Source organism: Oxyura jamaicensis, chromosome 27, assembly GCF_011077185.1.
Source record: "Oxyura jamaicensis isolate SHBP4307 breed ruddy duck chromosome 27, BPBGC_Ojam_1.0, whole genome shotgun sequence".
Lineage (NCBI taxonomy): Eukaryota > Metazoa > Chordata > Aves > Anseriformes > Anatidae > Oxyura > Oxyura jamaicensis.
Genome location: NC_048919.1, coordinates 399413 through 426652, shown reverse-complemented (window position 1 = coordinate 426652; position 27240 = coordinate 399413). Strand labels below are relative to the sequence as shown.

Genomic DNA, 27240 nt, shown 5'->3' with positions numbered 1-27240 from the left:
CCCCCCCAGCCTGTACCAGGCCCCCGCCTCCAGCCGGTACCAGAGTCCCCAGCCGGTACCGTAGCCCCTACCAGTATCAAAACCAAGCTGGTACCAGAGCCCTGCCAGCCCTTACACCCCCCCAAAACCAGTACTGAAGCCCCCAGCCCGTACTGGCTCCCCGTTGGTACCGGAGCCCCCACCGGTATCAAGTCCGAGCTCTGAGCCAGGGGTCCCGGGTCAGGATGGAGGTGCCTGGGGAACTGGGTCAACCCCGGGCTGCCGCCGGTGGGTGCTGACACCCGGGGGGGGCGCAGGGTCCCCACCCACACCCCAGCTGGCCCCGATCCCCCCGCACCAGCTGGGGACACCCGGGGGAAAGTAACGGCACACCCGGGTGCTCCCGTGCTGCCCCGGTTCTGGGGGGTGCTGCAAGGCCGCGTTTCCAAACTGGATGAAAAGACCAATTGTTTTTGGGGAAAAACGATGAGTTCCCTTTCATTCCGCAGCAGGACACAGCCGTGGGGTGGAGGGTGCAGAAGAGCACGGGAGGGTGACACAGACTGGGGGGGGGGGGGAGCAGAGCCCTGGGAGGGACACGGCGCAGACACTGGTGGCGTGGGGGTCCCGGGAGGGGAGCAGGAGGGATGGGAGCTGCACAAGTGGGTCAGCGCGAAGCTTCCCGGGGAGCAGCCGCTGCCTCCTCTCCCCGGAGCATAGCAGAAAACAGCTCGGCTGCAGCTGGGCCGAGGCAGAGGCTCATTTATAATAGAGCTGCTGCCTCCCCCCCTCCTGCTGGCGGGGAAGGCCCTGGGGACCCCCACGGCAGCGCCAAACCCAGGGAAACGTTTCCCTGCACGTGCTGGTGCTCAGCGCGTCCACGGGGCTGGGGGAGGCTGGAGCTTGTCGAGGATTTTGAGCAGGGACTCGCGTTACTGCGCCGGGCACCCTCCCCACAAAGGTGGGGTAACGTGGGGTAACAGCGCTGTTGGTAACGGCTGCTTTGGAGCTCCAGCTACCGTGCAAAAAGGGGACAGGAGCATTTAGCAGGGGAAGCGAAGGCAGGGACATGCCAAAGGTCATGGAGCAGGAATGGGAAAGGTGAATTAGCCCCAGTCCTCTCCCTTTCCTCTCCCTGATGCTTCACAGAGCCTTAACGAAGGGGAAGGGTTGCTCATGAGGCCGGGAGTGGGCTCTGGGGACTTCCCATCACCTCCCCAGCCACCAGGCCCAGGGTGCACTGCCATATCCCACAAAGCCTTCCCTGTGCTCGAAGAGGAGGGTGGCAGCAGTAGGAAGGGCCGTGGGTGCAGTGACAAGGGGGACAAGAGCTTCACAGGAGGGGTCTGGGCCAGCTGGTACCAGCCAAGCACCTGCTGGAAGGCTCAGATGGTCCTCAAGGGTGCAGAGCAGCTCAGATGCCCTCAGTAAGTGCCAGAATTTGGTTGTTACACCAGGAAGGGTTTAGCTTCAGAAGGACAGCTGAAGTCCCCAGCGCAGTCTCCTGCCCAAAGCAGGGCTGTTGTCCAACTCCAGGCAATGCTCAGGCAGGGGGAGAATTTCCAAGGCCAGACAGCCCCCCCAGTGCCCAGGCAGCTGGCCCAGGGCTGTCCCACCCTCCTAGGCAGAGAGCTTTTCCCTTTCCCAACCTGCACCCAACCTCAGAAAGCCCTGAAAGAAGAGATGGGCTCCGTTACACCCATAACTGCCCTTCCCCAAGTCACAAGCTGCTTTTTGACACCTCTCAGCAAGACCAGCCCACCCCAGGTCCGCTCCCTGGCCATCTCAGCAGCCTCCAGCACCACCTCTCCAGTTTCTCCACATTCCTCTCCACCTGGGGCCATCCCACACGTGGCTGTCCCTGTGCTAAGCAGAGGTACACCGCCTTCCCTCAACCTGCTGACCACGTTCCTAAGGCAAGCCCCATCCTGGGGGTTGTTCTGGGACTGCTGGCTCCTACTCAACCCAGTGCCCCCCTGCAGCTCCTCCTCAGCAAGGCTCGGTCACTGCCCAGCCCAAAGCCAGGGAAGATTCCCACTCCTTGGAGGTAGCTGTGAGAAGCAAGGCAGACAAATTTTACCCAGCATACAGCAGAACAGTGTCTCTTTCACTTTATTTCAAAGTTTAAAAGTTTGCTTAAAAAAAAAAAAAATAAACTTATTACCAGCTATAAACATCCATAAACACTCGAGATATCCAACAGAGCCCCAAACCACAACAACACAGATCTCACCGCCACAGCCCTCCTCCTCCCCATCTCTGCAACCCCAAGGACAGGGTGGAAGGGGAGACAGGCTATGCCCTGAATCTCGCTGGGCGAAGAGCCTATTCCCACTGAAGAGGTGCTGCCAGAGATGGACCACCTCGTCAGCAGCCTGGTGAGGAGTTAAAAGAAGGAAGCTACCAGCTACAGTAAGAGGAGGGAAGATCCCAGCCCGAGGACAGTGAAATCACTGCAGCACCCAGCAGATCCCAACAGTTTCAGGTCTTGAATGCCTGCACGAGGAGGACACACGTGTCACCCTACCCAGGCCGGGAGGATGAGCTGCCTGGGGTGCTTCCTCACACTTCCAGGGAAAGGCAGCCACAAGGAGCCGGGCTGTGACTCGCAGCCGCTGGTGTCTTTCCTCCGGGGAATCAGGCAAGAAGCTGTCAGAGCCTAGGGAAGGCAGTGCTGGACAGAGATGCCTCGCACTGGAGAGGTGTCGGCACATCTCAATCCCTTGGGCTCAGCCCAGGCTGTCTGGAGGAGGCTGTGCACGCACCGTCCTCACTCCAGCTCCCAGCTGGCCCTAACAGCGAGGGTGCCTTGTTAAATCCCTTTCCAGCCACTCTGCAGCTCCCATTAAGGGACCAGAGAAGTGCCAGGAGGTGGTTTTATCTTGTCCAGCTGCCAAAAAAAGGTCTCAAATATAGGGTGCGAGGCTTCTTTGGTGTCTGTGCAGCAGTTCCGGCAGCTCTTGTCACCTTTGGCTGCCCACTCAAACTCCGAATTCTGCTTCAGGACTGAGCAGAGCTGAGACTCGTACCCACTGTCCCTCACATTGACATGCGTCCTCTGGAGCAAGTCCCTGTCCACAGACTGAATCCTGCTGTCCTGGACACCCGTTAGTGTGGAGAGCAGCTGGACATCCCAGTCTGACTCAGAAGAACTCTTCCTGAAGTCATCATCAGCCTGTGTGCTACACGGAAGATGCTGAAGGAGCCGAGGGCATGGAGTCTGCTCCTTGCTGTGGCTGGGGAGGCTGGGTAGTTCAGGGGCTATTTTTTCTCCTGTTTTGACACAGAGGGAGCAGCAACATCTGGCTTCAGCCAGAGGCAGTTTGGGAGAGGGCGACTGGCCAGCAGGACAGCTGCTCTTGCTCATTGTGGACTCCAGAGCAGGACTGTGCACATTCCTGGGTGTATTTCCATTCTCCCCTCCAAGCTTCCCATGGGAACTCATGCTCCCTCTGCTCCAGCCATGCTTGCTGACAGTGCTCGCTGCAGCAGTCTCTGTGGGATCAAACCCCACAGACAGAGCTTCCAGGGAACCTGGCTGTGACACAGGATCCCCAGGGTTCCCACGAAGGCACAGGTCCAAAACAGGAGGGCAATGAGGCCTGGTGGAGATCTTCGTGCTTAGGGGCCAGGTGCCAGCCTCCACGCCAGGCAAGCCTGGCTCAGGCGCCTGTCCTGCACCCTGCACACCCACCCCACCACCCACTGGGCTTGCCTGCTTCAGGGGGCAGCCACCACCCAGCTCCAGCCTGGGCTTCTTTCCCACCTGGGTGCTCTGACTGGAGGAGAGCTGGCGTTTCCTGGTGACAGGCAGTGCTTGTGGAAGATGGCTGACAGACCCGAGCACCTGCTGTTTATGAGGTTCAGAGGAAGAAGCGATTGCCCCTCCGACATGACTGGCTGCTACACAAGTGCCCCAGCCCAGCTCAGGAGCCAAGTCTGAATCAGTATCTCCCACCACAGCAAAATCCTCTGCTGTGCCACACGCAGTGCAGACCCCTGCAGTGAGTCCTGCTCCGACAGAAAGCCCCAAGGAGTTCTCAGACAACCCCCCTGCTTCTCTGGGGTTACTGACATTGTCCCTGGGCAGGCAAGGGGACCATTCCTTGGTCTTCAGGCCAGGATCAGGCTCTGCATCAACAAACAGATCTGCAGCACCGTGCTCAGGCTGCTGGCTTTCTTTTCCCAGCTCTGCTGTCAGCTTCTCAATTCCTCCAGTAACTTGTGCTCGAGGCATTAAGTGTTCATCTGTCAGGCAGGACGGCGGCACCCTGAAAAGAACCATCCGTTAATGCTCCTTCTCCCCAGGCCTGGTGACATCCTCCCCCCAGCAAGATGAAGCATTTTCTGCAGAGGCAGTAAGAAATTTTAGACAGGTAAGGCTCAGCAAACAGTGATACCGCTGCTGGCACAGAAGATGGGCAGCACGAAGGAACTCAGCCTGCTCAACAGCCCACGGTCTGGGCACAGGAGTGTTACGGAGCAGCAGGGTTGTGCCAGACGTGGGACAGAGGAGACAGGTCTGTTCTTTTAAGTTTAAGCTGTTCTTTCCAATTTAAGAGGCACTAGAAGCCCACAGGGAGGTCCTTGAAGCAAAGAACCCACAGAAACTGAGAAAGACCATTTCCCACAGCTTGCCTAAGCCTTGATGGCCAGGCCAGAAACACCAGGTTGGTTGTGCAGTCAATCCCAGCCCTCAGCTCTGTGCTGGCAGATTCTCTGGCACAGGGCACAAACTAGGATCTAGTACCACAGTAGCACGGTGATTCAGGTCTGTTCCCGTGAGCACACCAGGCAGCATGGTGCTGCTGTTCTGCTCCAGGAGTTACCAGATACACAAAGACTTACTTGGCTGGCTGCTCCACAAAGTCATTGGTGAGCTGCGAGATGACATGATCCACAGAGGCATACCGCGAGTCGTCCAGCGCGAACCGCTTGTGCTGGGGGCTCTGCAGATGCTGGAAGGTGGCAAAAGCGCTTTTAGCAACACTCATCCTTTCACAGGATTTGTAGTAACAGCCACTTCCCACAGCCTAGAGGGCACACAGTCTTTTCACCAGATAGAGCCATTGTTCGGAAGCAGATTTGGGAAACGTAGGCAACGCTGTTACCCCCAGTTGCTTACAGTGAGTATGCTGTTCCCATAGACACCTGATGATGAGGGGGCTGTGTCTATATCTAACAGCAGCCTACAGCTTTCCCCAGCAGCTACTAAAAAGGCAGATTCCAAGTATGTACTGTCTATCACTAGAGGCTGGGCTCTGAAAGCCACATTGTTCAGCATCTTGCAGGAGATTAAAAACCTCTTCTCACCTTTTTCATCAGCCTATCCCTCCCAGCTGCCACGGAATCGGGTTCTCATCTTACACTTCAGGTAACAGGATGATCCCTGAGGCTCTCCTAGCCCCAGAAATGAGCATGTCGTGCTCTGATCTTCATAACCAGTTTACCCAGACCAAAAAATCTGGGTAGATATTCCGTGGTTTTCGCCTACAAGGCGGATCCCAGATCCTACTATGTACCACGAAGGCTGTACAAACCTGTCTTCCTTTCAGGAGGGGTTTGTATTGATAACAGGGGTTTGTATTGATAATCATGACCAACACTGAGTGGTCTCCGTAACTTTTGCAAGGAGCCAGGTCCCGGGGAGCCTTTACCTTTTGCAGCTCTTCAAATGTCTCTCGGCAGCACTCACAAAATCCCCTCTTCTTCTTCGGCACAGTGACAGGCGTGGACTGGGGGCTCTTCTCCTGATTGCTGTGCATCGGACAGCCCTCCGCACCCCTGCAAGGTAACAGCAAACATCTTCCCTGCCCTCACATCGCAGCAGCAGGCACCCAGCTGCCTGCACAAGGCCAAGGACACGGTGCTGCCTTTAAGCTCCGGCTGTTTAACCCAAAGCAGTGCTCCTTTCACCCACCCTCACAAGACAAGTGCTTCTCCAAGCCCTGGTAGCCAGCAGGATTACAAACTTGCACAGAAGCAGCTACAGCCTACCTGGCTCTGCAAGAATTCGAAAGGCTTTTCAGAGGCTCGAACGGGCTGGAACTTTTGGGTGCCAGGAAGTTGAGGTCAGGAAAGCTTTTAAACTGGTGGTGGAAGGGCCGGAATTGCCTGAAAGAAGCACATCAGGACATCTGGCAGTGACAGCAAGGTTAGAGAGCTGTCCTTCCCTCAGAGGGGCTCAATGCACTGTCTCGGTTATGACAGGATAATGGCCATTGCTGTCCTTATGTGTGGCTGTTCCAGAGACTTCCCACTTGTCATTGGAGCGGGGAAGTACTAAACTGGATCCCCAGTAAGCAGCACTGAGGGGGGGTATTTTAGACAGCAGCAGCTAGTGCAGTATTTTCAGCTACACTGCAGCGTAGGAAGGTTTCAAATCCCAGACCACATTTCTCTGCTTCACACTTTATTGCAAGCAGCATGTAAAACCTAATATTTGACCCTGTAGCTGCCTTAAATGTTGTCTTCAGAATAATTAGTTGGTGCTGTGGATACCGTTAGAGTTACAGAGTTGTTAGAAACACCACAGAGATCAGATCCCCTTGTGCCGGATGCTGTAATCAAATTACAGGCCTTGACCTTTTGTGCCTCAATCTCTTTCCCCATTTCAGAGGGATCAAACAGATTAAGTGACCTGCAAGGATCACATATGGAATCTGAGCAAGGAAGTAAACTCTGTTGTCAAGTCTCATTTAGCACCTTTTTTCACCCTGACACACAAGCCGCCTAGATTATTTCTCTAAACTCCATTTGCCTCCTCTAGGAGAGTGTCACCTTTCTAGTGATAAGACCATAACATGGTCTTCACAAAAGCCTTGAGGACAGAATATTAATTGCCACACAAGTAAGGAAAATCAGGAAAGGATTCCCTCCCTGGGAGCCCTGAAGTTTTAATATAATTTGGCTGTGATGTTTGGAAAGGCCTGATTTACCTGCTCTGGTCTTCAACCTTCAGAAAAGGGGGCTTCAGTTTTCCTGCTAGAAAGACAGCTGGTTAGAAGTTAGCCTGGCCAAATTCCCTACTTATTCATTCATTCCTCAACAGAAATGGGCTACAGAGCCAAGCTCATCAGTACTTCTGACACCCATGTGTGCCAAGTGCTGGCTAAGTGCAGCTAAGACAGGATCCAGCAAACAGCTCTTTGGGTAATCCGCAATGGCCCCCACCTCCAGAGCATTCGCTAGGGTGAACAAACCCTACAGGCAGTCCACTAGTGGACTCTTTCCTCCTTTGAAAGGACATTCACCCCCAGAAATTTGCATCTCAAACATCTCCTCAGCCTTAGCAGTCAGTGGCCTAACCCCAAGCCTCCAGTCTGGACTTGAATCCTAAGAACTGTCACGCATCCTCAGTGCAACATGCCACCAAGCATGAGAAACAAGTCTGGAAGAAACAAAGCACAGCTACAGTCACATACGCACAGCGCTCTGCGTCAGCCTTTCCAGTGCTGGTTTCTCCCCTGACTTTCATACAACAACCCAGAGTTCAGAACAGCTCAGGCCAGGACAGTTGAGTCTAATAGCTAAGAGCTGCTGGAGACTCACCAACACGATGCAGAGCCAAGCCTGCCACGAGAACTCTGCTAGAGAGCAGTGCCTGGCCTTAGCTCGGTCCCTTAGGAGGTCAAACAGCAGCTATGTCTTGTACAGAGGCGTGTATTAAGGAAGCAGAAAAAAGCCTCAGCAGCGCACTCAGAGAAAAGGTTTTCAGAGGCAGGCAAATGACCAAGATAGGGAAAACTACTTTGTCCCTCCTGCCTTGCAGGTCTGTTCAACTCACGAGTGATAACACCATGCTTAGCACACATCTGAGTACAGACCTGGTTAAAAGACAGATGAACACCTGCTGAGCATCTGCCCAAACCTGAAACCAACCCTCTCCTCTCTTTCTCCTTGCCTCTGAAGGGCGAGGTGTTTTGTTTTCCTGTGATCCTGGAGCTCAATGCTATTTTCTCTGAAGAAATTTAAACCTCATTCTCCAGAAAGGCAGGGTCCACCTGCTAGTTTCTCGAGTCTCATCCGGAGCTTGTACCAAATGTGCCGTTATGTCGCTAAAGTAGCTATTTAAGTACAGGATCGATGTTTCCACATAAATGCTGCCAAATGCTTAGCACTTCTGAGAGCAAGGCCACATTTAGGGGCCTAGATAAAATCAAGGCTGGTGGGCAGGCCCTAAGCTCTTGTGGAAGAGTGCTGAATGGTGACAAACCGTTCAGCTGTCACAAGTCCCCAAGCAGAGTTCGAAGTGTGCCACAACTATGAGCTCTGAGCTTGCAGCAGACAATCTGGCTTACTCAACGGTTTTTCATGCTATTTTTCACATCTTTCCCCCCAAACTAGAAAACAGTCTAAGAGGTACACGAAGAATCCAGGTTGGAGTCTGCTTTAAGATGTTCTCCAACAAGCAAAATCTAACAAATAGACTTATGTCACTGGTGCCAATCCCAGTGGCACAAGTGGCTCTTGTCTAATTGCAGATGAGAACCTGGGCTTCCCCCCCTCCTTTGGAAGCGTTAGCCCTAGATTGTGTCTCAGCAGCGGATTTCAGCCTAACAGCAGTGAGTGGGTTGTGAGGAACATGCTCTCCTCCGTAGGATGCATTATTCTTCAAAACTTAGTTTGAGCCAGCGGATTCAACACGCAGTGCCAGCAGCACAGTTCTTAAGTGCCTGGGGATTCTGGGAGTTGAGCTGCAAACTGTTCATGGGATTTTAAAAACACTGCCTGAAATCAAAGGCATAACATTCTCATCTGCATTAGGAGGCTGCAGCTAGACTCAGACAAGGAGTTACAAAAACTGTTCAAGAGAAACTGCCTTAAACAGTTGCCGCATCTTGCTTTGCTGAAGTTTCAGCTAGATGTTCAATTTTTAAATGAGGCTTCTTCAAGCAGCTCCACATTTGGATGCGAAGGGGAACACAACTTCCAGGCCTACCTTTGCGAATTTTTGATCCAGACGCAAGGCATTTTGCCTAAAGGAAAAAAGTGACATATTTAATATGGGAGCCAGTGCAGGGAGAACCATAATTACTGATCCCAGAGCAACAAACTGAGATTACAGCAGTCTCACCCACCACTTCAGGGCTCTTGCATTGCAGACTATATCACCTCCCCCTGATTATTTAGTCTCCCAAGTTACCTAAAAGTACTTTAAATATGATATACAGGCTGCCACTCTCTAATCTTCTGCCTTACCTTCTCACTGACTTCTCCAATACATTAAAGGATAGTTCAGAAAGCCAATACACCAGCCACATGCAATTTTTTTTTTTTTTTTTTTTAACCCTTAGTCCCCTACAAATACAAGTCAGGACTAGCTGTGCTACAGATGAGGTCAATAACTACCAGCTGTCTTGTTCTCATCTGCTTTTACCCCCACTTTATAAAAGGGAAAGTTATCTGACTGTTGCCATCCCCATCAATGAACAGAAGCACCAATGCTGAATGAAAACCTAGGTCACCCTGCTTACTAACCCACTGGCATTAGATGAGCTAGAAGGAGTGCTCAAGAGCTACCAAGGGATCCCAAGCACTTCCAACTGGGCTGGAGTTAGGTCAGTTACCTCTATCTTCTGGCTCTGCTTCCTCGATCCTGAGATGGCACGCAGCAGCTGTTGAGCGTACAACAACATTTCTGTAGAGGAGGGCTGTCAAAGAGCCATAGCTCAGCAAGAGAAGGTGAGCCGATCCCCCTGCACCGACTGCAGGGCAAGTACAACTGCCTGCATGCACTGAGGAGAGCACGCAGAGCCTGAGCCTGCCATCACCTGGCACAGTATCACTACTACACAGGTAATTCACCCAAGAGCAAGACAAGAGAGTGTTTTGAGGGAAGGCACCCAATGTTGCTCTTTAGCAGAGCTGGAGGCTGGCTTTGAGTCTCTGCAGGAATGAGACACTGTCAGGGATTGTTCAGCACACAGACCAGACCCTGGGATTGGAAAGCCCTGACAGACTTGTAACACTGCTGCAGTTCAGCAGAGCTGGCTGCTTGGGAAGGGGTCTTAGCAGTAGCAGCCTCCATCACACATCCAGCCAAGGCTGTATGTCACTGTCATTGGACACTCAGGAACCTTTTACTCCAGACCTACTATTAGAATCAGTTTCACCGTCTGTCTTTCCTAACAGCCCCTCCCCATTAATCACCAAGGCAGGAAGTGCCTTCCAACACAGGTCCTAAACAGCAGCACTTCCTAATTAAAAACAACCAAGTCCTGCCATTATTGTGATCTGTACTTCCAGGTCAATTAGTAAAAAAAAGGTCTCCTTGGAAGAAATTCAGGCACTGACTGAGCTATTAACATTTCCTAATATCACAGCCCCAGTATTTTACAACATACTCTGTGTTTGCTATTGTAAATGTGACACTAGCATGTTCTGCGCATACAAAGTTAATCTCAGTTTTGAAGTGCAAACCTAACCAGTGCAGCACAGCTCAAGAACCATGTATTCCTCACAATTTCTTCCTTCTCCCATACCACACTCACTATATCACTTCTGCCCATCCTCCTTCAAAAGCACTGATTACCAGAAGCTAAACTCCAGCATACAGAGAAGGATACCATCCACGTGCAAGATCTGGACTCCCCACAATCGAGCATTGGCAAGGATACTGCTGCCACTGCAGGTGTCCTGTTCAAACAGAGAGATTTGGCAAGGTACAGCTCAAAGCAGACGGCACATGCAGCAATAGATTTAGTTGATTGTTAATCCTGCTGCCTGATTAACAGACCAATACATAGGTATTATTAAAATGTGAGCTTCGGGGCACAGAAGAAAAGGCTCATACTCATGGCTTTACCCACCCCAAATCAACACTAGCATCTAGCTCAGATTTTTACTCCTGCTATAGTTTGAGCTTAAGTGGGCACAGATTCTTTTGGCTACTGTGATAGTGAACGGATTCCGGAGGAGCCCTTTGCCCCACCCATGTAGCTTCAGTTCTTTCTAGGCTAGGAATTCATCTGTTGGTCTTACGTTAATAATTCTTATGTGGGGCAACCAAATCACTGGGACAGGCCTTAGAAGCAGCTAACATGGAAGGATGACGTGGCTCCGTGAAGAACAGTGTCCAGGAACATTGCATAATTTTCTGCAGAGCGGCAAGCAACAGCTTCACACCTTTACTAGCCCCAGAGTCTGCTCCCGTCAGCAGGGAGGAGCTCTGGAGAAGTGGCTGGCACTGGTTCTGCACAGCTCAGCAGTACTGCAAGCATACCCAGCTACAGGAAAGCCCATCCACATGCTGCTCACCTGATTCTTCATGGCCTTCTGCAGCAGCTCCTTTCCCCTGCTGATCAGGGCCTGCAGAGAAAGAAGCCAAGTACTGTGCTAAAGCAGAGAGCTGCCAGGCAGCACCAAGCTGAGCGCAATGTGGATACCCAGGAATAACGATTTCTAGTGATACCTGCTCTCTACTGGGGAGAGGAATCCGGCCAAGACTTCATCTCAAAGACAGCGGGACTTAGATTTTCCAGGGAATACAAACCACAGACACCCTTTATATCCACAGTGAGCAGCAATTCAGCCAAGGCTTGGCTTTTATTGAACAGCAGAGAATGCTCCAGAGGGAGCCAAGAGGAAGCACAGACTTCTGAAACTCCACATGCCAACAGGCTGGCAGTGGTTAGAATCGTCCTTGCTAGCCCTTCCTGGGAAGCAAGTCTCATTTGATAGCCTATGATTTCAGCAAACAGGTTAAGCTTATTGTAAGACAAGTGGATAGTGCTGCAAGCAAGGGTGGGGAACAAACACACCGTGAGTGAACCCCCTGACACCAGCCTAGGCTTCCCCAAGAGATGCTATGCTGCAAGTGGTCCAGATCCAGCTGGCAGAGATGCCTATGGCCTGGGCTCGGGTAGTAGGCTCTGCCAGCATCGCTCCTGCCCACGGCCACAGCTTCCAGCAGGCCCCAGCACTCAAGGACACTGAAGCTTTGGCCACAAGCACTGCTGATCAGAAAGCCCAGCTCCAGCAGAGTGAATAGGACCTAGAGAAAACCCCTTTTTGCAAGCTGCCCTTGCAGATCTCCTCCCACACAGCAATTGCTGTGCCCTACCTGTGTCTGTCCACACTCAACCACAGCCTGCAATATTTCTGATGCGGATTTATCTCACCTACATTTCTGTGCTTTCTAAATACGCCTCTGTGTCCGGATGGATTACCTGTCCTGTTGGGAAGCCAACCAAGCCCTCTATTTCCCCTGCCATTTGAGTAGATACCCTTTGCTTACTAGCTCAATTGAAGCTGTGACATGCACATTAGAGTGGGCAACGATGCAAAGGCACAAAGAACATCGGTATAAATATGAATGATTAGACTGAGGGGAAAAAAAACACACAACATGGTTGCTCAGAGCAGAAACAACTACCTACACTGGTCTGAGGTTGTACTCTATAGATCCCTTGGGACAAACTTTGGGGTGACCTAAACCTTGGTAGCTCTTACCGCATCCGGTGGCTTCTGCTGAAGTTTGGTATGATTCCCCTTGGAGGTAGAAGGCACCGGGCTCTTGGCTTTTGCATCCCCTGATGTGGTGTTGCTCCTCTTTTCAGTCCGAGTCCTGGCTTTGTCTCGTTTGGCCTCTTTGTTACTGGACACCACATAGTTGACTTCTTTGCTTAGGAAGCTTTCAGTGACCTGCAACAAAAGGGAGAACAGAGCAGCTTTAAAAATCGTCCAGCATCTCTGAGTCAGAAGAATCCTGCTAAGCAAGAACTATTGCCTTTAGCTTAACCTCTCTGTAGCTAAGGGGCTACTGAACATACTCATCTTCACAAGTATGTCTTCCTTCCACTGCTTGCTGTGGTCTCCCAGAGGGAGGAGAACCCATGATATGCAGACAGCATGTGTCCTAGAGATAAACTACAAATAATCACCAGAAGCTTCAAACTGAGATTTACTTGGCATGATCCTCTAGCAGTGGTTTCAGAAAAAAACAATGGCAAGTTTTCAAGGCAGAGAAAGCCAACAGGTGAAAAAAATAGACCTGGACATCATACAGCACCTCAGTTCTGAGGAGAACAGAGCACATTTTGGCAACAGAAAGCAGAAAGTAAACAGCTGGGACAAGTAGCTTAGTGCAGAACAGAGCACCAGGGAACCAGAAAGCTGAAACGCACACCTTTGCGCAGAAGGTAGAAGACCAAGAGGTGGAAAACAACATGCTCCATTTGGGGTACTAACTGTAGGCTTATCAGAAACTCAGCAGAAGGCAGTCACGGGGCACTAACACACAGGAAGACACACAACGGAACAAGGTGAAGTCACAGCTGCTGAACAAGGCAGTTCTGCTGCCCTGCAGAATCCCTGGGGACCAGGATCCCAGACCCACGCACGTTAAGTGCCACAGACGACATTACAGGCTGCACTACAGCAGTGACCTACGCTGTAGGACACCAAGAAAGCTGAAGGTATTAAAGACAAACTCAAAATATCCCAGTCCAAATAACGCTTCAACACGTTATCACCCCTATATCAAGGTGAAATGTAAGGCCCCATATTCAAGTCAGAGTTAATTGCTCTTAACCTGGTCCTCGAAGAACACACAGGTTTCAGACACTACCACTGAAGGGGCACCACGTACTTGAATTCAGCATCTCCACAGCAGCAGAGGAATGAGAACTCCATGGGTGGGCTGCACTTCAGAGAGCGAAGTGACATGACACAGTGCCTGATAAGAAGCCAGAGGGGCAGCCAAAAGGCTAAAATTAGATCCAACTACTGTGGCAGCTCCGTAGAGCACTAACCACTGGGAGCAAGCATTTCTCAGGCTTGAAAACACACAGCTAAGGGGGAGGCTCTGAGGAGAGCCCTCGGAAGTTGACGGCACATGCAGGTGAGGGCAGAAAGAAACCAGCAAGTTTAGCATGAACAGATGATTAAAAAAGAGGGGAAAATCACATCAGCCTCCCCAGGACCTGATCCTGACGCAAGAACTAAGCGGAGATTTTACACCCGTGTGTAGCACCAAGGGACTTAGGAAGCTTTGGGGTGTGCATGGGATCTGTCTCAAGCAGAGAGATGAGGCAGCCTGAACACAAGCAGCAACACCTCAGGACCGCTGAACGGTTGGGAGGGGAAGGCAGCCCCGGGTCCCCCTGCTCCAGGCCCTGCCCCAGGGCCAGGTCCCAGCAGCTTCTGGAGGCCTCCCAGGAGGAGCCCCCACAGCCTGTCCTGTGCCAGCTCCGCCACCGCCAGGGCACAGAAGCGCTTCCCGGCGGTCAGAGGGCACCTCCCGGGCCCCGCTTCGTGCCCGGTGCCCCTGGGCCCATCTCCGTCCTCCCCGTGGGGATTTACGGTCTCGGCCGGGCCCCCTCAGCCTTCCCCTCACCAGGGGGCTCCGGGCCCGCCACCGCCTCGGTGCCCCCGCCGGGCCCTCCCCAGCACCTCTCCTACCGGGGGGGGAGGGCCGCACGGAGGCACCGGTAGCCCCCGGGGGAGGATCCCAGCGAGCACCGGACGGACACCGGCAGCAAGAGGGGGTGCACCGGGGCAGGTCCCGGGGCCGCTCACCCCGCCCAGGTGCCGGATGGCCGCCGCCAGGTCCCGCGCCGCCCGCCCGCTCGGCACGTCCAGGTAGAAGGACTTCCCGCGGAGCGGCCGGCCGGCAGCGGGGCCCGCCATCGCGGGGAGGCTCCGCTCGGTCCCGAGGCCCCAGCACGGCCCCGCTTTCCCCGCCGCCGCCGTTTAAATTTCCGCCCGCCCCGCCCCTAACGGCGCCGCGGAGGGCCCCGGGCTGCCCGGGGAGCCGGGAGCGGCGGCGGCGGGGCTCGGTGCTGGGGAAGGGGGCGCGGACCGGGATCTGGTGCTGCAGGGCTCAGCCCAGCCCGCTGCCGGTGCCGGTCCCGGTGCGCTCCCGGTGCAGCCCCGCGTGGCTCTCGGCGCACGCGCAGCCGGTGGCGGCGGCGCTGCAAAATGGCGGCGCCCAGCGCGGCGGCGGCGGCGGGGGTCGGCGGCGGGTTCGAGCCGTGGTTGGCGGCGCGGCTGGAGGCGCTGGGGCTCGACCGCGCCGTGTACGGCGCCTACATCGCGGGGCTGCTCCGCGAGGAGGAGGGCGATGAGGAGCGGCTGGAGGCGCTGCGCGGGGTGCTGGCCGCCTGCCTGGTGAGGGCCGGGGACCGAGGGAAGGGCCCGGGGCGGGGAGCCCGGGCCGGGCTCCGTTGGTGGCGGGCGGCCGGGGCGGGCTGAGCGCGGGGCCGAGCGCGGCTCCGGTGCCGCAGTGTGAGGCCGGGGGTGTGCGGGGTGGGGAAGGGTCCCGAGGGCGAAACGTGAGGGGAGGGGTGGGGGGGGGGGGGTCCCGGGCTTGGAGAGGCCTCGTGGCGGCTTTCAGCCTCCTCACGAGGGGAGCGGGGGGGCAGGCGCTGGGCTCTGCTGGGGGACAGCGACAGGACCCGAGGGGACGGCGTGGAGCTGGGACAGGGGAGGGTCAGGGTGGTGTTAGGGAAAGGTTCTGCACCCAGAGGTGGTCGGGCACTGGGACAGGCTCCCATGGGATGCGGTCACAGCACTGGGCCTGCCGGCGTTCAGGTGTTTGGACAGTGGTCTCAGATATGCAGTCTGATTGTCAGGTAGCCCTGTGTGGAGCCAGGAGTTGGACTTCCTGATCCTGGTGGCACCTGGCAGATAACTAGCGATAAAACTAGAAGGAACGGCCTCGTGTTGTGCCAGGGGATGCTCAGGTTGGAAATGAGGAGACATTTCTTTTCAGAAAGAGCAGTCAGTCACTGGAACGGGTTGTCCAGGGAGGTGGTGGAGTCACCGTCCCTGGGGGTGTTCGAGGAGAGGTTGGATGTGGTGCCTGGGGACATGGGTTAGTGGGTGATACTGGTAGCAGGGGGATGGTTGGACCAGATGATCCTGGGGGTGTTTTCCAACCTTAATGATTCTATGACCCTTCCAACTCAGATATTCTGTACCTCCTTCACACCGTGGTGCTGGTTCCAAGGCCAGCCAGGAGCTGCAACTCCTGCACGGCCTGGCTTCTTGCCGGGGTGCAGAGGGCGTGAGGCTTGGGCTGCGAGCTGGCGGCTCCCAGGTGTGCAGGGCATGGCTTTGGAGGTGGTGTTCAACAGCAGACCCTCTTGTTAGCTGAGCAACAGCTGTGCAAGGCAGTTATCATTCCTTAAACAAGTCTCATTTCTCCCAGTACAGCATGATCGTACAGGAATCAGTCCCTGGGATCCAACTGGAGCTGGAATTACTGACTGGGAGAGACTGAAGGTGCTGCCAGCCTTGCCTGGCCGGAGCCTGGAGCCTCCAGTGATGGGCAGTGCGTGGCTGCTCTGCCAGGAAAGAGTTAGGAGAGTTTACAAGAGTTTCTTCCCAACGGTCAGCTCATGTGAGGGCTGTAAGACTTTTATACCATCTGTGTTTCAGGACGTTGCATCATAAATGGATACTCAGGAGTATAAAGTGCTCAGTAGTAAGTGCACACTTGTATTAAGTCACAGTCTGCTCAGGTGCTGTCACAGTCTGTATAGGAACATAAAACCCAAAGGGGTTAGCTCTTCTTGTTAACGTGGGTAACTTTAATTTCCTCTGTTAGTTGACTGCATGGCATTTTAAATCAGTTTTCCTAAAATTCAGTGTTGCTCTTTACTAAGTTTTTTCATCGCTTCCCCACCCTGATGGGGCACCAGCCATGAGTTTCTAAGAGAAGTTTAACAATGGCAGCGTAGCCCTGTGCCTAGACTAATAGGAGGAGCAGACACTAACTCCTCTGGAGCTAGGGGCAGAGTGAAATGTCTTTGGAAATGCTGTTCTAAAGCCTTGTCTGTAGCTGAGGTTAATTGCCTTGCCTATAATCAACAGACTGCTGCTTCTCATCGCCAAAGGCAGAGCCTGTGTCTGAAGCCTGACCGTGCTGGTTGCAGACTTGCAGCTGGGGTGGGCCTCGTGTTTCGGTTGTCTGCTCTTTCTGAACCTCAGAGGTACGTAGCTCCTTGCCCTTCCCTTGCCCTGCAGCTGGCTGCAGTATGCTCTGATATTTCCTGTTTTCTCTATTGCTGAGGTACCCTTCTCTTGCACTGTCACCAGTGTGGTTTTTGAAGACTGGTGTGCGGTTTTCGTGTGCATCTAGTTCTGGGCTGCCTTTCATTCATGACAATCCTACTTCTGTTTTCTCTTTTGAGTCAGGGTTGACTCTCTTGCAGTTGACTTATGCTTCATGTGCAAGTTCCAGGTCAGGTTGATTATCTACTTCTCTTGTAAAATGTATTTTTCCCTCTTGAACCCTGTGACATTTTTTTATTTCTTCTAGTCAGCGTGTCTTTTCTTTATTTGTTAGACTCCATGCTTATTTCTTTACTGTTTTTTGAGACAGTCTTTCATTTGGTTAATTTGGAGCCTTTCTTTATGATTGCTTTTTCTATGTTCTGTGTACAAATTCCAGGTCGTCTCTTCGTTTGTTTTTGACAATGATCACTAAAATACATTTTGAGCAGCCTATGCACCTCATGTTCGGGTGCCTCGGTCTCTCATACCTTAGTTCCTTGAGTTTATTCAAACTTGCTCGTTTCAGACCAAGTTCTGTTTCTGTTTTGTTCTCCTTAAACCAAACAGAATCTGGATCACTCAGTCCATGTATATCTTCCATAGTTATTTTTTCTCTGTATTTACTGACCTCTAAGATAACATAATTTCTTGTTTAGAGAATATTAGATGTTATGTCCACAGCTACCTGAACTCCACCAGTGCTAGTAGCGTTTGTTCTGCAGTTGCATACATGGGAGGTGAGTCTCCCACAGACCCAGAAGTCGGTGCTGGTAGAGGTCTTTATCCAGACTGCGGTAAGACAGAAGGGTTGTATAGCAAACGCCCTGCACTGTCTGGCAGAGCTTCTCTCTGCTTCCTTCTGTGAAGGTTTCAGCTGGGCTGTCCCATCGTGTTTCTTTTCCGTTGCTCCATTCATGTCCATTCGCACGCTGTCATCTTGGTCTTTCATTTCTTCCTTTTGGAATATGAAGACTCCAGCTCTGAGGCTGAGTTGTTTCTTCATCATGTTTCAGGGATATCTGAAATGGCTCCTCTTTGTGTTCTCCCTGTGTTGGCTACGCTGGTATACAAATAGTTGGTTTGTTCTTATTGCTCAAACCCTCAGCAGAAGGCACAGACAGGCATCTGCCTTCATTGTTAGTCGTCTGCAATTCATTTTCCTTCCTACTTACTGCTATTCCTTTGTCATCACTTACCTGATTTTCATCTTCCTGCACGCTGAGAGCAGGCAGATGGGGAATATGTCTTTCCCATCCTTCTTTCCTGACTTAATTTAAAGTTGCTGCCCATTTTCTCAGCCTTGATTCCAGCAGACTCACATTCCCAGCGCTTGGGGTAGTCCATCCATCACGGAGGATCCTCTTACTGTGAATGTTTCTAGCGCTTCAGATCCTTCATGTCTTTGAACCTTGTTGATGTTTGTTATCTTTTCACCACTTAGTGTTTTTTCTCTGGGGACTGGAGACTGTCATGTTGTGTTTCTATGCACGTCCTCCTTGCTGCAGTCTGCTCATCCAGCACGTGTGCCTGTGAGGATCTCAGAGCAGCGTCTCCCAATGGGGTCTGTAGGTTCTTCCTGACCTAAACCAACTTTCCTTATGCTTGATCTTAGCAGACTGGGCATCATCCCATCCTCTGGATTTACTCAAGGCAAGTTGTCTACTTAAAATGTTGGTGTGAATCTCAAACACTTCATCCTTCTGCTGTTCCTCTGTTGGCACATCACCTCAGCCTCACAGCCCCAAGTATCCTGCACGCTTCTTGTAGCATCCTTGTTCCAGTGCTCAGCAGCTTTGTGTAACGGTATTACTGCGGGGTGCTCTCCCGTCATCTCTGTTACGTGCAGAATTCTTTGCTTAGCTGTTGTAGACCTAGGGCGGGAGGACTTCGCTCTGAGTTACTCTTTATGTGTATTGCAGCAAGAGGTGAAGAGATTTTGTGTGTTTCTGTAGCTTGTCTGTCCCACGGCTGTGGAAAACTCAGCTTTTTTGCTGTCCCCCGTGCAGGTGAGCTTTGCTCTGCTGGATGAGTAATGCTTTCAGCGGCTGTCCTTGAACTTGGAGGTGTTTCTTAGGTACCTGTTGCCCAAGTTTTCAAGATGAGAATTGTGACCTTGTTACTTGTTTGGCGGGAAGTCTGTGTGCAGGGGTTTTGTGTCTTGGCATTCAGATGCCAGTTACTGCATGCCAAGCTGGGGAAGGTGGGGAGAGGGACAGCTGAGGCCTGCTTATTGTGCACCTTTATTCAATACTCTTTTCTAGGCAGAGGTTATCAAGCTTTCTGCAAGTATTCAGAGCTAGCTTTTGGCACAGCCAGGGTAAGCAGTGGTCACAGGTGGTGGAAGAAGTCTAGGAAGAGGCCACCGCTGCTTTGGTGCCTAATTTGACCCTGCCTAAATGTAGCGCTGCTTCTGAAGGAAGAAGTAGGAAGGCTGCAAGAAGCTGCCGGCCTGGACCCAGCTGGACGTTAACACCTGCAATGTGCTCAGCAGCCCCGCCAAGGTACCAGGGAGGGAATGGCCTGGTCCCCACTGCCTGTGTCCTGGCCAGCTAGTGTCTGTTTGGTATTAACCCTTCTCAAGCCTCTCAAACTCAGCTGTTTTTTCCTAAGCTGTGGGCAGATCTGCTGTTGGGTGATTTAGTGTTAATTAACAAAAGGAGAAGAAAAAAAAAAAAAAAACAACAAAACCTTGAAACCTTCCACCTGCTGTACAGGTACAGACTCCCAGTCAAGCGCTCCTGGCTCTGGCTGGAGCAGTGTGTCTGCTGCCGGTGCTTGTGTTATGCTGTTGGTGAGACCCCTGAGCAGCCACAGGTGGACAGCCAGGAAAGCGTCGGTGGTGGCAGAGCAGCCTGTGAAGGACCTGGGAATACCTCACGGCTTCAGGTTTTCCTTTGTAATGACCGAGTGCATTCCACTGCCACCTCTCTGTCATGTTTAATGCTCCGGGCAGGTCAAGGGGCTGACAATATCAGTCCTGTAGTTGCTGGTGGGAGGATATTGTCTATCAGCACCACCAAGTGGGTTCCGTTCCATGTTGTGCCTGGCCCATCTCATCTCCAGACTCGTCTGTTAGTGCCGGTAACGAGGTGGCCTTTGCCTAGCTTCTCTGCAGCCTGGCTCAGGAGGAGATACGATGCTGCTCAGTAGCTGGCTAGAGTTACGGCAGCCTGCTCGCCTTTCTTCGGTGATGGTAGGGCAGTTGTGCCCAGTGAGCCTGCAGCTGCGAGAGCAGCATTTGTTAGGGCCCTACCTGGTGGAAGAGTAACGCGCGGTGGTGATGCGGCGTCTCCCGGCGTGGTGCTTGTGCTTGGGTAGCCGTGCGTAGCTCTCGCCCTGAGCTGTGCCGACAAGTGAGTGCGTCTCGTGCCTGGCCTTGTCCTGCTGCCCCAGGTTAACAGGAGTCCTGCGTGTGCGTTTATTGGGTAGGGGCCATGTGAAAAGCTGTATCTCTTGAGCTGATGGCTGGGTGTTCAGATTCTTTGCAGCTGGTACTTGTATCTGATTCATGCTTGTTTAAAGTAGACCAACTTTGCTCCAAGACTGAGAAGTCTCTTTTCCCCTCACTAGGAAGAAGATCTCTTAAACGATGTTTGCAGGGAAGTAGTCGAGAAGTGGTCTGAATCTCAGATTGTTGACGCCAAAGAGAAAAAAGAAGGTAGTGTCGCTGCTCCGTGTGTCTTTCCACGTGGTATGAGTACTTTGCAGGGCTTTCCGAAGATGAGAACTATGTGTCTGTCCTGTTAGGAGCTAAAACCAATGCTGCTAATGTGCGTGCAGATCTGGCTCACTTCTCATTGCCATGGCTGCTTATTTACTGTTGTGTCTTGAAACATGAAACGAGGTTGAGTAGTTTCACTTCTGTCTGTCACTGGCATTCTGCTGCTCCTTGAGCTCGGAATCCTGCAGAGGAAAAAGTTGTTTGTTTGTTTTTCTGCAGGATTTTTAAAATTTCCTTTTGCAAAAAAACCGAGGGCTTAATCTCCATTAAATGCTGATGATGCAGCGATGGCAGCTGGGCCCTGATGGTGGGGGCAGTTAAGGTGTAAAATGCATACGCCGCTTCAGTGTATGCTCCCTGGGGCAGTGAGTAGTTTTACACTACTACAGCTGCACCCACGGAGAGCCGTGCAGCCCCTTGTGCCTGCTCACCCCAGCCGGCATCAGGAAAGCATCCTTATTTTCCTCTTTCAAAATCTCTTAAAACTCTCCTTTTTTTCCCTGAACTCCTGCGGGGGGGAGCTCTGCCAGGCTGCTGCGGTACTAATGCTGCTACCTTCCCAACAATGCCTGTAGTCCCGCTGCTCCTTCGTACCCTCTCTGAAGTACCCTTGTCTTCAGCTGCTGGCTCTGGAGCGGAGACCTCCTGTTCTTGTTGCTGGGGGAGGCATGTTCAGGTCGCTGAGCAGAGCTCTGGAGCACCAGGAAGTCACACTGAGAGGTTTGGCAGCTTTAAGCACGCTGCATGGTTCAGTTAGGGCTCTTCCAGCTGCACGGACCTCACTGCCGGCCTGCGTAGGTGACAGTGTAGCATCCCTTTGGGCTAAATCTGTTTTTTTTGGTTACTTTGCCTTTTTTTTGTAAGTGCTGGTGCAGACGGAACATCATCACTGATGTTGTTCTAGAAACAGTTCTCCCCAGTGAGCCCTTGTCATGAGGGCCGCGTTTAAGTAGCGCTTCTCTCGTCTAAATCTTGGGGTTTCACTTAACTGCTGAAGCACGCCGCGGCCGTGTCTTCCCCTGAAAATTCCTTGAAGTGTCTGTCCTTGGCTTAGCCTTGCCTTTGGCGGAGGACAGGAGAATGTTCTGTTATTCTTTGTATTAAAAAAAAAAAAAACAAATTCCTCTTTTGTGGACAAGTGACTGGAATTGCTGAAGTTGCTGCTGGACTCCAGCAGCTTGTACCATTGGTTTCTTGCAGTAAACCAGGGATTTTCTTACCCGTGACAGAAAGAAGGTAGCAAAATACACATGAGGTGTTAGCTCTTGTGGAAGAATGAAGTGTGTGAAATTAAAAACCTGGAGTGTATCTTCCAGCTTTTAAATTGAGCACAAAAGCTAACCCGTATGGAGGCCTGGCCTTGTGAAAGTGGCAGTGTGTAGCAGCCTTTCTACATCAGAAATAAAATTGTAAGTTATTAACAAACAATCAAATGTCAAAAATAAATGCCATTTTCAGAAATGGACACTGTGATATTAAAAGGTTAATCAACTGTTCATTTTCCTAGGTGAAAAAGGAGTATTAAACTGATTAGTAGCTTTTTTTTTCAGAATTTCTATTTAACACGATTTTAGCTACGTAGTTAAACAAACATACTTAACCTCTTTGAACCAGGACAGAATGCAGTTTGGGGTGAAATGGATTTTCATTAGCTAATGGTCTTATTGATTTAAGGGTTGAATCGTGAAGCTTCCCTTGCTCCAGGGAGAAGGGTGCCTGGGCAGTGCTGCGTGCTCAGGGGACCTCCTCCTCGCCACTGCTCCCATCACTTTGGCCAGGGGGCTTTGCCTTTGGGTGAGCAGCGCGAGGGCGGTGTGCTTGGCCCTGGTGGCAGGATGAGGCCTTTGGGGGCCTGCGGAGGCACGGGCGGGAGGTGCAGGAGGGAGCAGCTGGGTCTCGGTGGCTGCATCTGCAGGGACTGACTGGTGCTCTGACTCTTCTTGCCAGATGAGATCCAGGCAATTGCCAGCATGATGGAGAAGCAGGCCAAGATTGTAGTGAAGCCAAAGGAGATCTCCCAGGAAGAGAAGCAAAGGAAAGCTGCCCTCCTGGCCCAGTATGCCAACGTGACGGATGAGGAGGAATATCCTTTTCCTGAGCCAGTCAAGATGAAGTGCCTGGAAGGTCGATGCTTAGAAAAAAATCTCCTGAAATGCCTTTCTGGCTTTGTAGCGTCTAGTGGGAGAATTGGAGGAACTTGTCAGTCTGCTTTCTTCCTAGTGAAGTAGCTTCCATGGGAAAAAGCATGGAGTTTGTGGAGCGCCATGTGCGCAGACACTTCTCTGAGTGTTGTTCTCCACCATTGTCACACTCCCAACACGGCTTGGCTGGGCAAGGTTTGTCCACGCTAGGTGCGTTGCAGAAGAGTGAATCCGCTCCCAGCATCTGAGCATGGTACGTGATGTATTGAACTCCTCTCCTGCTTCCTGGCAAGAAATCTGTTGAAAAGATCCTCTTTAGAGGATCATGTAGATGTACATGATCCTGTACATGCAGGGTACATGTAGAGCGGGAGAGCTTAAAGTTAGTTCTTCGTAGTGCTGAAGAACAAGTTCTTCCTTGAAGAGAAAGTTAAATAAGAGCGGATCTTACCTGGCACTTGAGCAGCAGAGGGGAGTTAAACACTGGGCTTTGTGCTCGTCTTGTCCTTGATCATCAACATTAGTTTTTAGTTTCTTCTTCCTGGCTTGGTAAAATTGTTATTTGACATATTTTAATCTGAGTGTGACTGTGTAGAGGCACAAGTTTGTTACTGATGTCCATATTTCCTTAATTCTCTCACTGGCGACGATGAACAGGATGGATCTGTTGGGACAGCAGTAAATATTGGATCCGAGAAATGTATCCTTTGGTTCTCAGTGACTTGGGCTTTCTGGAGGGAAGGCAGCATCTGCGTGAGCTTCCTGTCCTTTTTTAATCAGTGTTGATGCTCAGTGTTCCTTTAGGGCCACCATTTAAGCTGGTGATTTTTTTTTTCATGTAACCTCACCTTGCTCGTAATGAAGTTAAAGGTTCATCTGCTTTTCTGCTCTCCCCCCACTGCCTTGTGTGCAAGACTGATCCTGCCATTTTATTTTTTCTCCTTTATCCCTTCCTTTTCTCTCCTGTCCTCTCTGAAGCTTCACAGAACACGCTACTGATAAAGGTAATTCTCCCAGCATTAGTTTAATGCTAAGTGGCGTCCAGATAGGCAGATCGTATCAGGAGCTAATAAAAGTGAAATAGAAGCAAGACTACTGAGACGTGCCTAAGGGCGTGGTGCAGTTGAACTTCGTTGGTGAGCAAGGACCAAACTGTCTCATATTTTTCTCAACGCAATAATTTGGAACATTCCTTGAACTCACCAGCTGGCAAGTTTAAGGTGGAAGCAGGTTTTATCACATCAAAATGTGAAATACTTAAATTACTCTCTTCCAAATGCTCTTCCCAAAGGGCTTACCTGCAGGAGAGAGGACTGAGGCTGTGGCAGTCCTTGGCGTCCCACCTGTGCCCGTGTCTGCAGCCTTCCTCCATGGCGAGCAGGACGGGTAGAGCTGCGCTGTGTGGGACTGTGTGCGGTGCCATCTCCTTTGGCCTGATGGTTACAGAGCTAGCGGGATGTGTTGCACCAGCTGTCAGCTCTGTGCCTGGGATGTCCGCTGTAATCACAGTGCTCACAGCTATACGTGCATACATACGCGCACATACGTGTATAGACATACACATAAATACAGCTATAGCGAAGCCGCTCAAGGAAGCTTTACGAAATGCATTATTTTTCTACTTCTGGTTTGTAGAGGTTTCACGTATTTTTTTCAAAGCAGTCTAAAGAACCTGCAGGCTTTTGAACTTGAATTTTCTAGGAAATAACTTGATTTTTCCATTTTCTAGGAAGCACAGATTTAAGCTACATGACCTTTCTGTTTGGAAAAACAAGCAGAGTTTCCTTTTTGTTTTTCCATTCCTCACCTCTTATTCCCAGATTCCTTACCTGCTGGGTAAGAAAGCAGAACTGGGAGTCAGAAACGCTCCTTTTCTTGCACAGCACTTCCTGTAGAGTTGCTGGCTGCTGGCATGCAGGGTTTATTTTCTCTGCAGAGCCCTTGGGTGAGAAATGGACACTTGAGATCTGTCTTAGGTGCATCAAGGCTGAGCTTACAGAGGCAGATCTCTGCGCTGCTCCCAGCAAGGCAGGGATCCTGCAAGGTGCAGCCGTCAGCAAGAAGCAGGAGAGCACAGGGACTGGGGGCGAAGCAGAGCAGCGCTGGTGCAGCCACTGCCTTTTGCTGTGCCGCGGGGCTGCGCTGTGACAGCTGACACCCCTCAGCCCTGACCGCCATCCCTCCGGATGGGAGGTGCGGCCCTAGGTGAAGGGGGAGGTAGAACAAAGCAACCCATGCGCTAAAAACAGCGTCAAGTTTACAGCCCCAAAATACCGCTGAAAAGATGAACTGTGCATGTTCAGACAGAGCATGTTGTTTGCCCTTAACTCGCTACCAGCGCTGTTCCGAAACACCAACGTGGAGGATGTCTTGAATGCCCGAAAGCTGGAACGGGAGCTGCTGCGAGATGAGTTCCAGAAGAAAAAAGAGCAAGATAAACTCCAGCGAGAGAAGGATAAGCTAGCAAAGCAAGAGCGGAAGGAAAAGGAGAAGAAAAGGACACAGAAAGGAGAGCGGAAGCGATAGCTGGGGTTTTCTAGTTGGACTCTCAAGGGATAAAATCAATTAAGAATATGGTGTGTGTTTAAAAAGCTGCAGAAATTCTGGGCACGTGGCTGGTGACTAGTTCTCTGGAAGCATTTCCTTTTTTTTTTTTTTTTTTTAAACCTAGCAAGAAAGAAATTTCAAGCACCTCTTAAATTGTGCCATGTGCTTGTGGTGTCAAGTGTCCCAGTCGGTTATTGTGGCCAATGTCTGTACCAAAGAACGGTGAAGTGACTGTCTGTGTTTCAAATTGATCAATTTTACTTCTAACTACTTAAAGCAAAGCAAAATGAGATGTAGGAAAGGGCTTCCAAACTGGCTGCATCCTTGTGCTGGCCTAGGATTTGCAGCATTGGCATTGTATAATTTTGAGAACAGAGCAAAGCCCCTTTCTGACATGTAATTAAGGACATGCTGCTATAGGGTGAATGTGAATTTACACTAACCTGAAAAATGTATTTGCAAATACATTTATTTATGCTGCCAAGAACAACGAGATGTCTTCATTCTGGCTGAGGGAGCAGGGTTTGGATCTGACCTCAGCAAGGGGAAGTGCTGTTCTGCAGCAAGAGAAAGGAAATCATATGAAATATATATGAGTTCCAGCTATGAGACTGCTTCACCCAGAGGCTCTTGGTAGGGGAAATGCCACAGTGATTTGAGTATCAGCTAGAGCAGTAGCTAATGGGTCAAGTCCTTATGCTGTTTTGAGATTTAATGCTGGTAGCTGGAAAATGGTGCTCCCCGATGTTTCATGGGGGTGAACATCGACTGTTAATTCTACACTAGTTGCCAGGGCAAATGCTTTAATGCAGGCTCTGCGCTGAGCAGCTGTGGCTGTAGGCAATTTGGATGCGCTGGCTTTACCAGCAGGTCACACTCCCTGGGCCCAGCTGCGCTCAGGAGCTGTATGTAGGGGTTGAAGGCTTCTCTCGCCCCACAAGGGCTCATTACCTGCCACTTCCACCCTTCTTCATGACAGGGTCACCTGCCTCTGGTAAGGAGAATACTAACTTCTGTACACTCTCATGGGTGTGTGAAGGAAGACCTGCAGTGCTTCCAGGGGCGCAGGAGAAGCGGTGTGCCTCACCCCTGTGCTGCTTTGTGTTCCGGCCACTGCCTTCACTTGCAAGGTTTGCTTTTGGCAACAGGCAGCTCCTGTCCTGTTGGTGGTAACTGTCCCTATCTACTGCTTTCAGCACCAGTCTGATTAAAGGGTAATGCATCCTATTTAACTATTTTGCAAGTGTGAGTATCTAACTGCTTTATCTTTGGACTTGAATAATAAAGCCGGCTGGCCAAGAAGCTGAGATCCTCTCTGCGTCTTTGTGAGCGCCAGGGTCCGAGACTGGGGCAACCAGGGGTGCAGTGCAGCAGCGTGGAGCCTGTCCTCTGGCGGGTTTATGCCAGGTCCTGCAACCTCCCTTCCTCTTACCCAACAGCAGTGTTTCAGAGGGCTGATCTGTTGCTGTCATGGTGCTGTCCCTCGTTCCCAGGTGTAGTGCCTCCCTTCTCCTCCTGTGGCGCAGTGCTGCCTCAGGCTTGGCCTCAGGGCTGGGTTCTCCCAGCCTCAAGTGCTGCAGTGGAGCCTGGCTGCAGGGTCGTCATTTTCCTGCAGCTGCCTCCGGTGTGCAGCACTGCAGTGGGATGGGGGTTAGTGGGGGAATGGGGTGCTCTGACCTCAGCACTGGGGGCTGGTTCTCACTTTTTCCTTGGCCCTAGAGCCCTTCCCAGAGGAAGGTTTTGGGCAGCTGTCGCTTCATGAGGTCAGAAGTGTGTTAGTGCTTCCACTTGCACCTCAGCTGGTCTGGCAGCAGCCTGCAGGTGGTACAAGTGCCTTTTCTCATGTTCCAA

At 51.7% G+C, this 27240-nt stretch overlaps 2 protein-coding genes across 6 annotated transcripts; one reads left to right on the top strand and one right to left on the bottom strand.

Moving 5' to 3' along the window:
- Positions 1 to 2053: 2053 nt before the first annotated feature.
- Positions 2054 to 14754, bottom strand: DBF4B (DBF4 zinc finger B). Of its 4 annotated transcripts, none has more exons than XM_035347657.1 (11): positions 14500 to 14754; positions 12433 to 12624; positions 11239 to 11289; positions 10548 to 10617; positions 9549 to 9619; positions 8921 to 8957; positions 6918 to 6963; positions 5977 to 6093; positions 5637 to 5763; positions 4828 to 4937; positions 2054 to 4250 (listed from the first exon to the last, which is right to left on the bottom strand). In XM_035347657.1, the coding sequence occupies exons 1-11, from the start codon at positions 14608 to 14610 to the stop codon at positions 2825 to 2827; spliced, it is 2358 nt and encodes a 785-aa protein (XP_035203548.1). In that variant the 5' UTR covers positions 14611 to 14754; the 3' UTR covers positions 2054 to 2824. The 4 variants fall into 4 exon arrangements, with proteins under 4 accessions (XP_035203548.1, XP_035203549.1, XP_035203550.1 ...); XM_035347658.1 differs by having other exon boundaries at positions 6918 to 6960; XM_035347660.1 differs by lacking the exon at positions 5637 to 5763 and having other exon boundaries at positions 4079 to 4250.
- A 10-nt stretch (positions 14755 to 14764) lies between these two features.
- CCDC43 (coiled-coil domain containing 43) lies at positions 14765 to 26696 on the top strand. 2 transcript variants are annotated; one of them, XM_035347664.1, is made up of 5 exons: positions 14765 to 15090; positions 20551 to 20638; positions 22649 to 22784; positions 23484 to 23542; positions 25181 to 26696. In XM_035347664.1, exons 1-5 carry the CDS (start codon positions 14902 to 14904, stop codon positions 25366 to 25368), a joined length of 660 nt encoding a protein of 219 aa, XP_035203555.1. In that variant the 5' UTR covers positions 14765 to 14901; the 3' UTR covers positions 25369 to 26696. The 2 variants fall into 2 exon arrangements, with proteins under 2 accessions (XP_035203555.1, XP_035203553.1); XM_035347662.1 differs by lacking the exon at positions 25181 to 26696 and adding an exon at positions 24779 to 25133 and having other exon boundaries at positions 23484 to 23595.
- Positions 26697 to 27240: the final 544 nt, after the last annotated feature.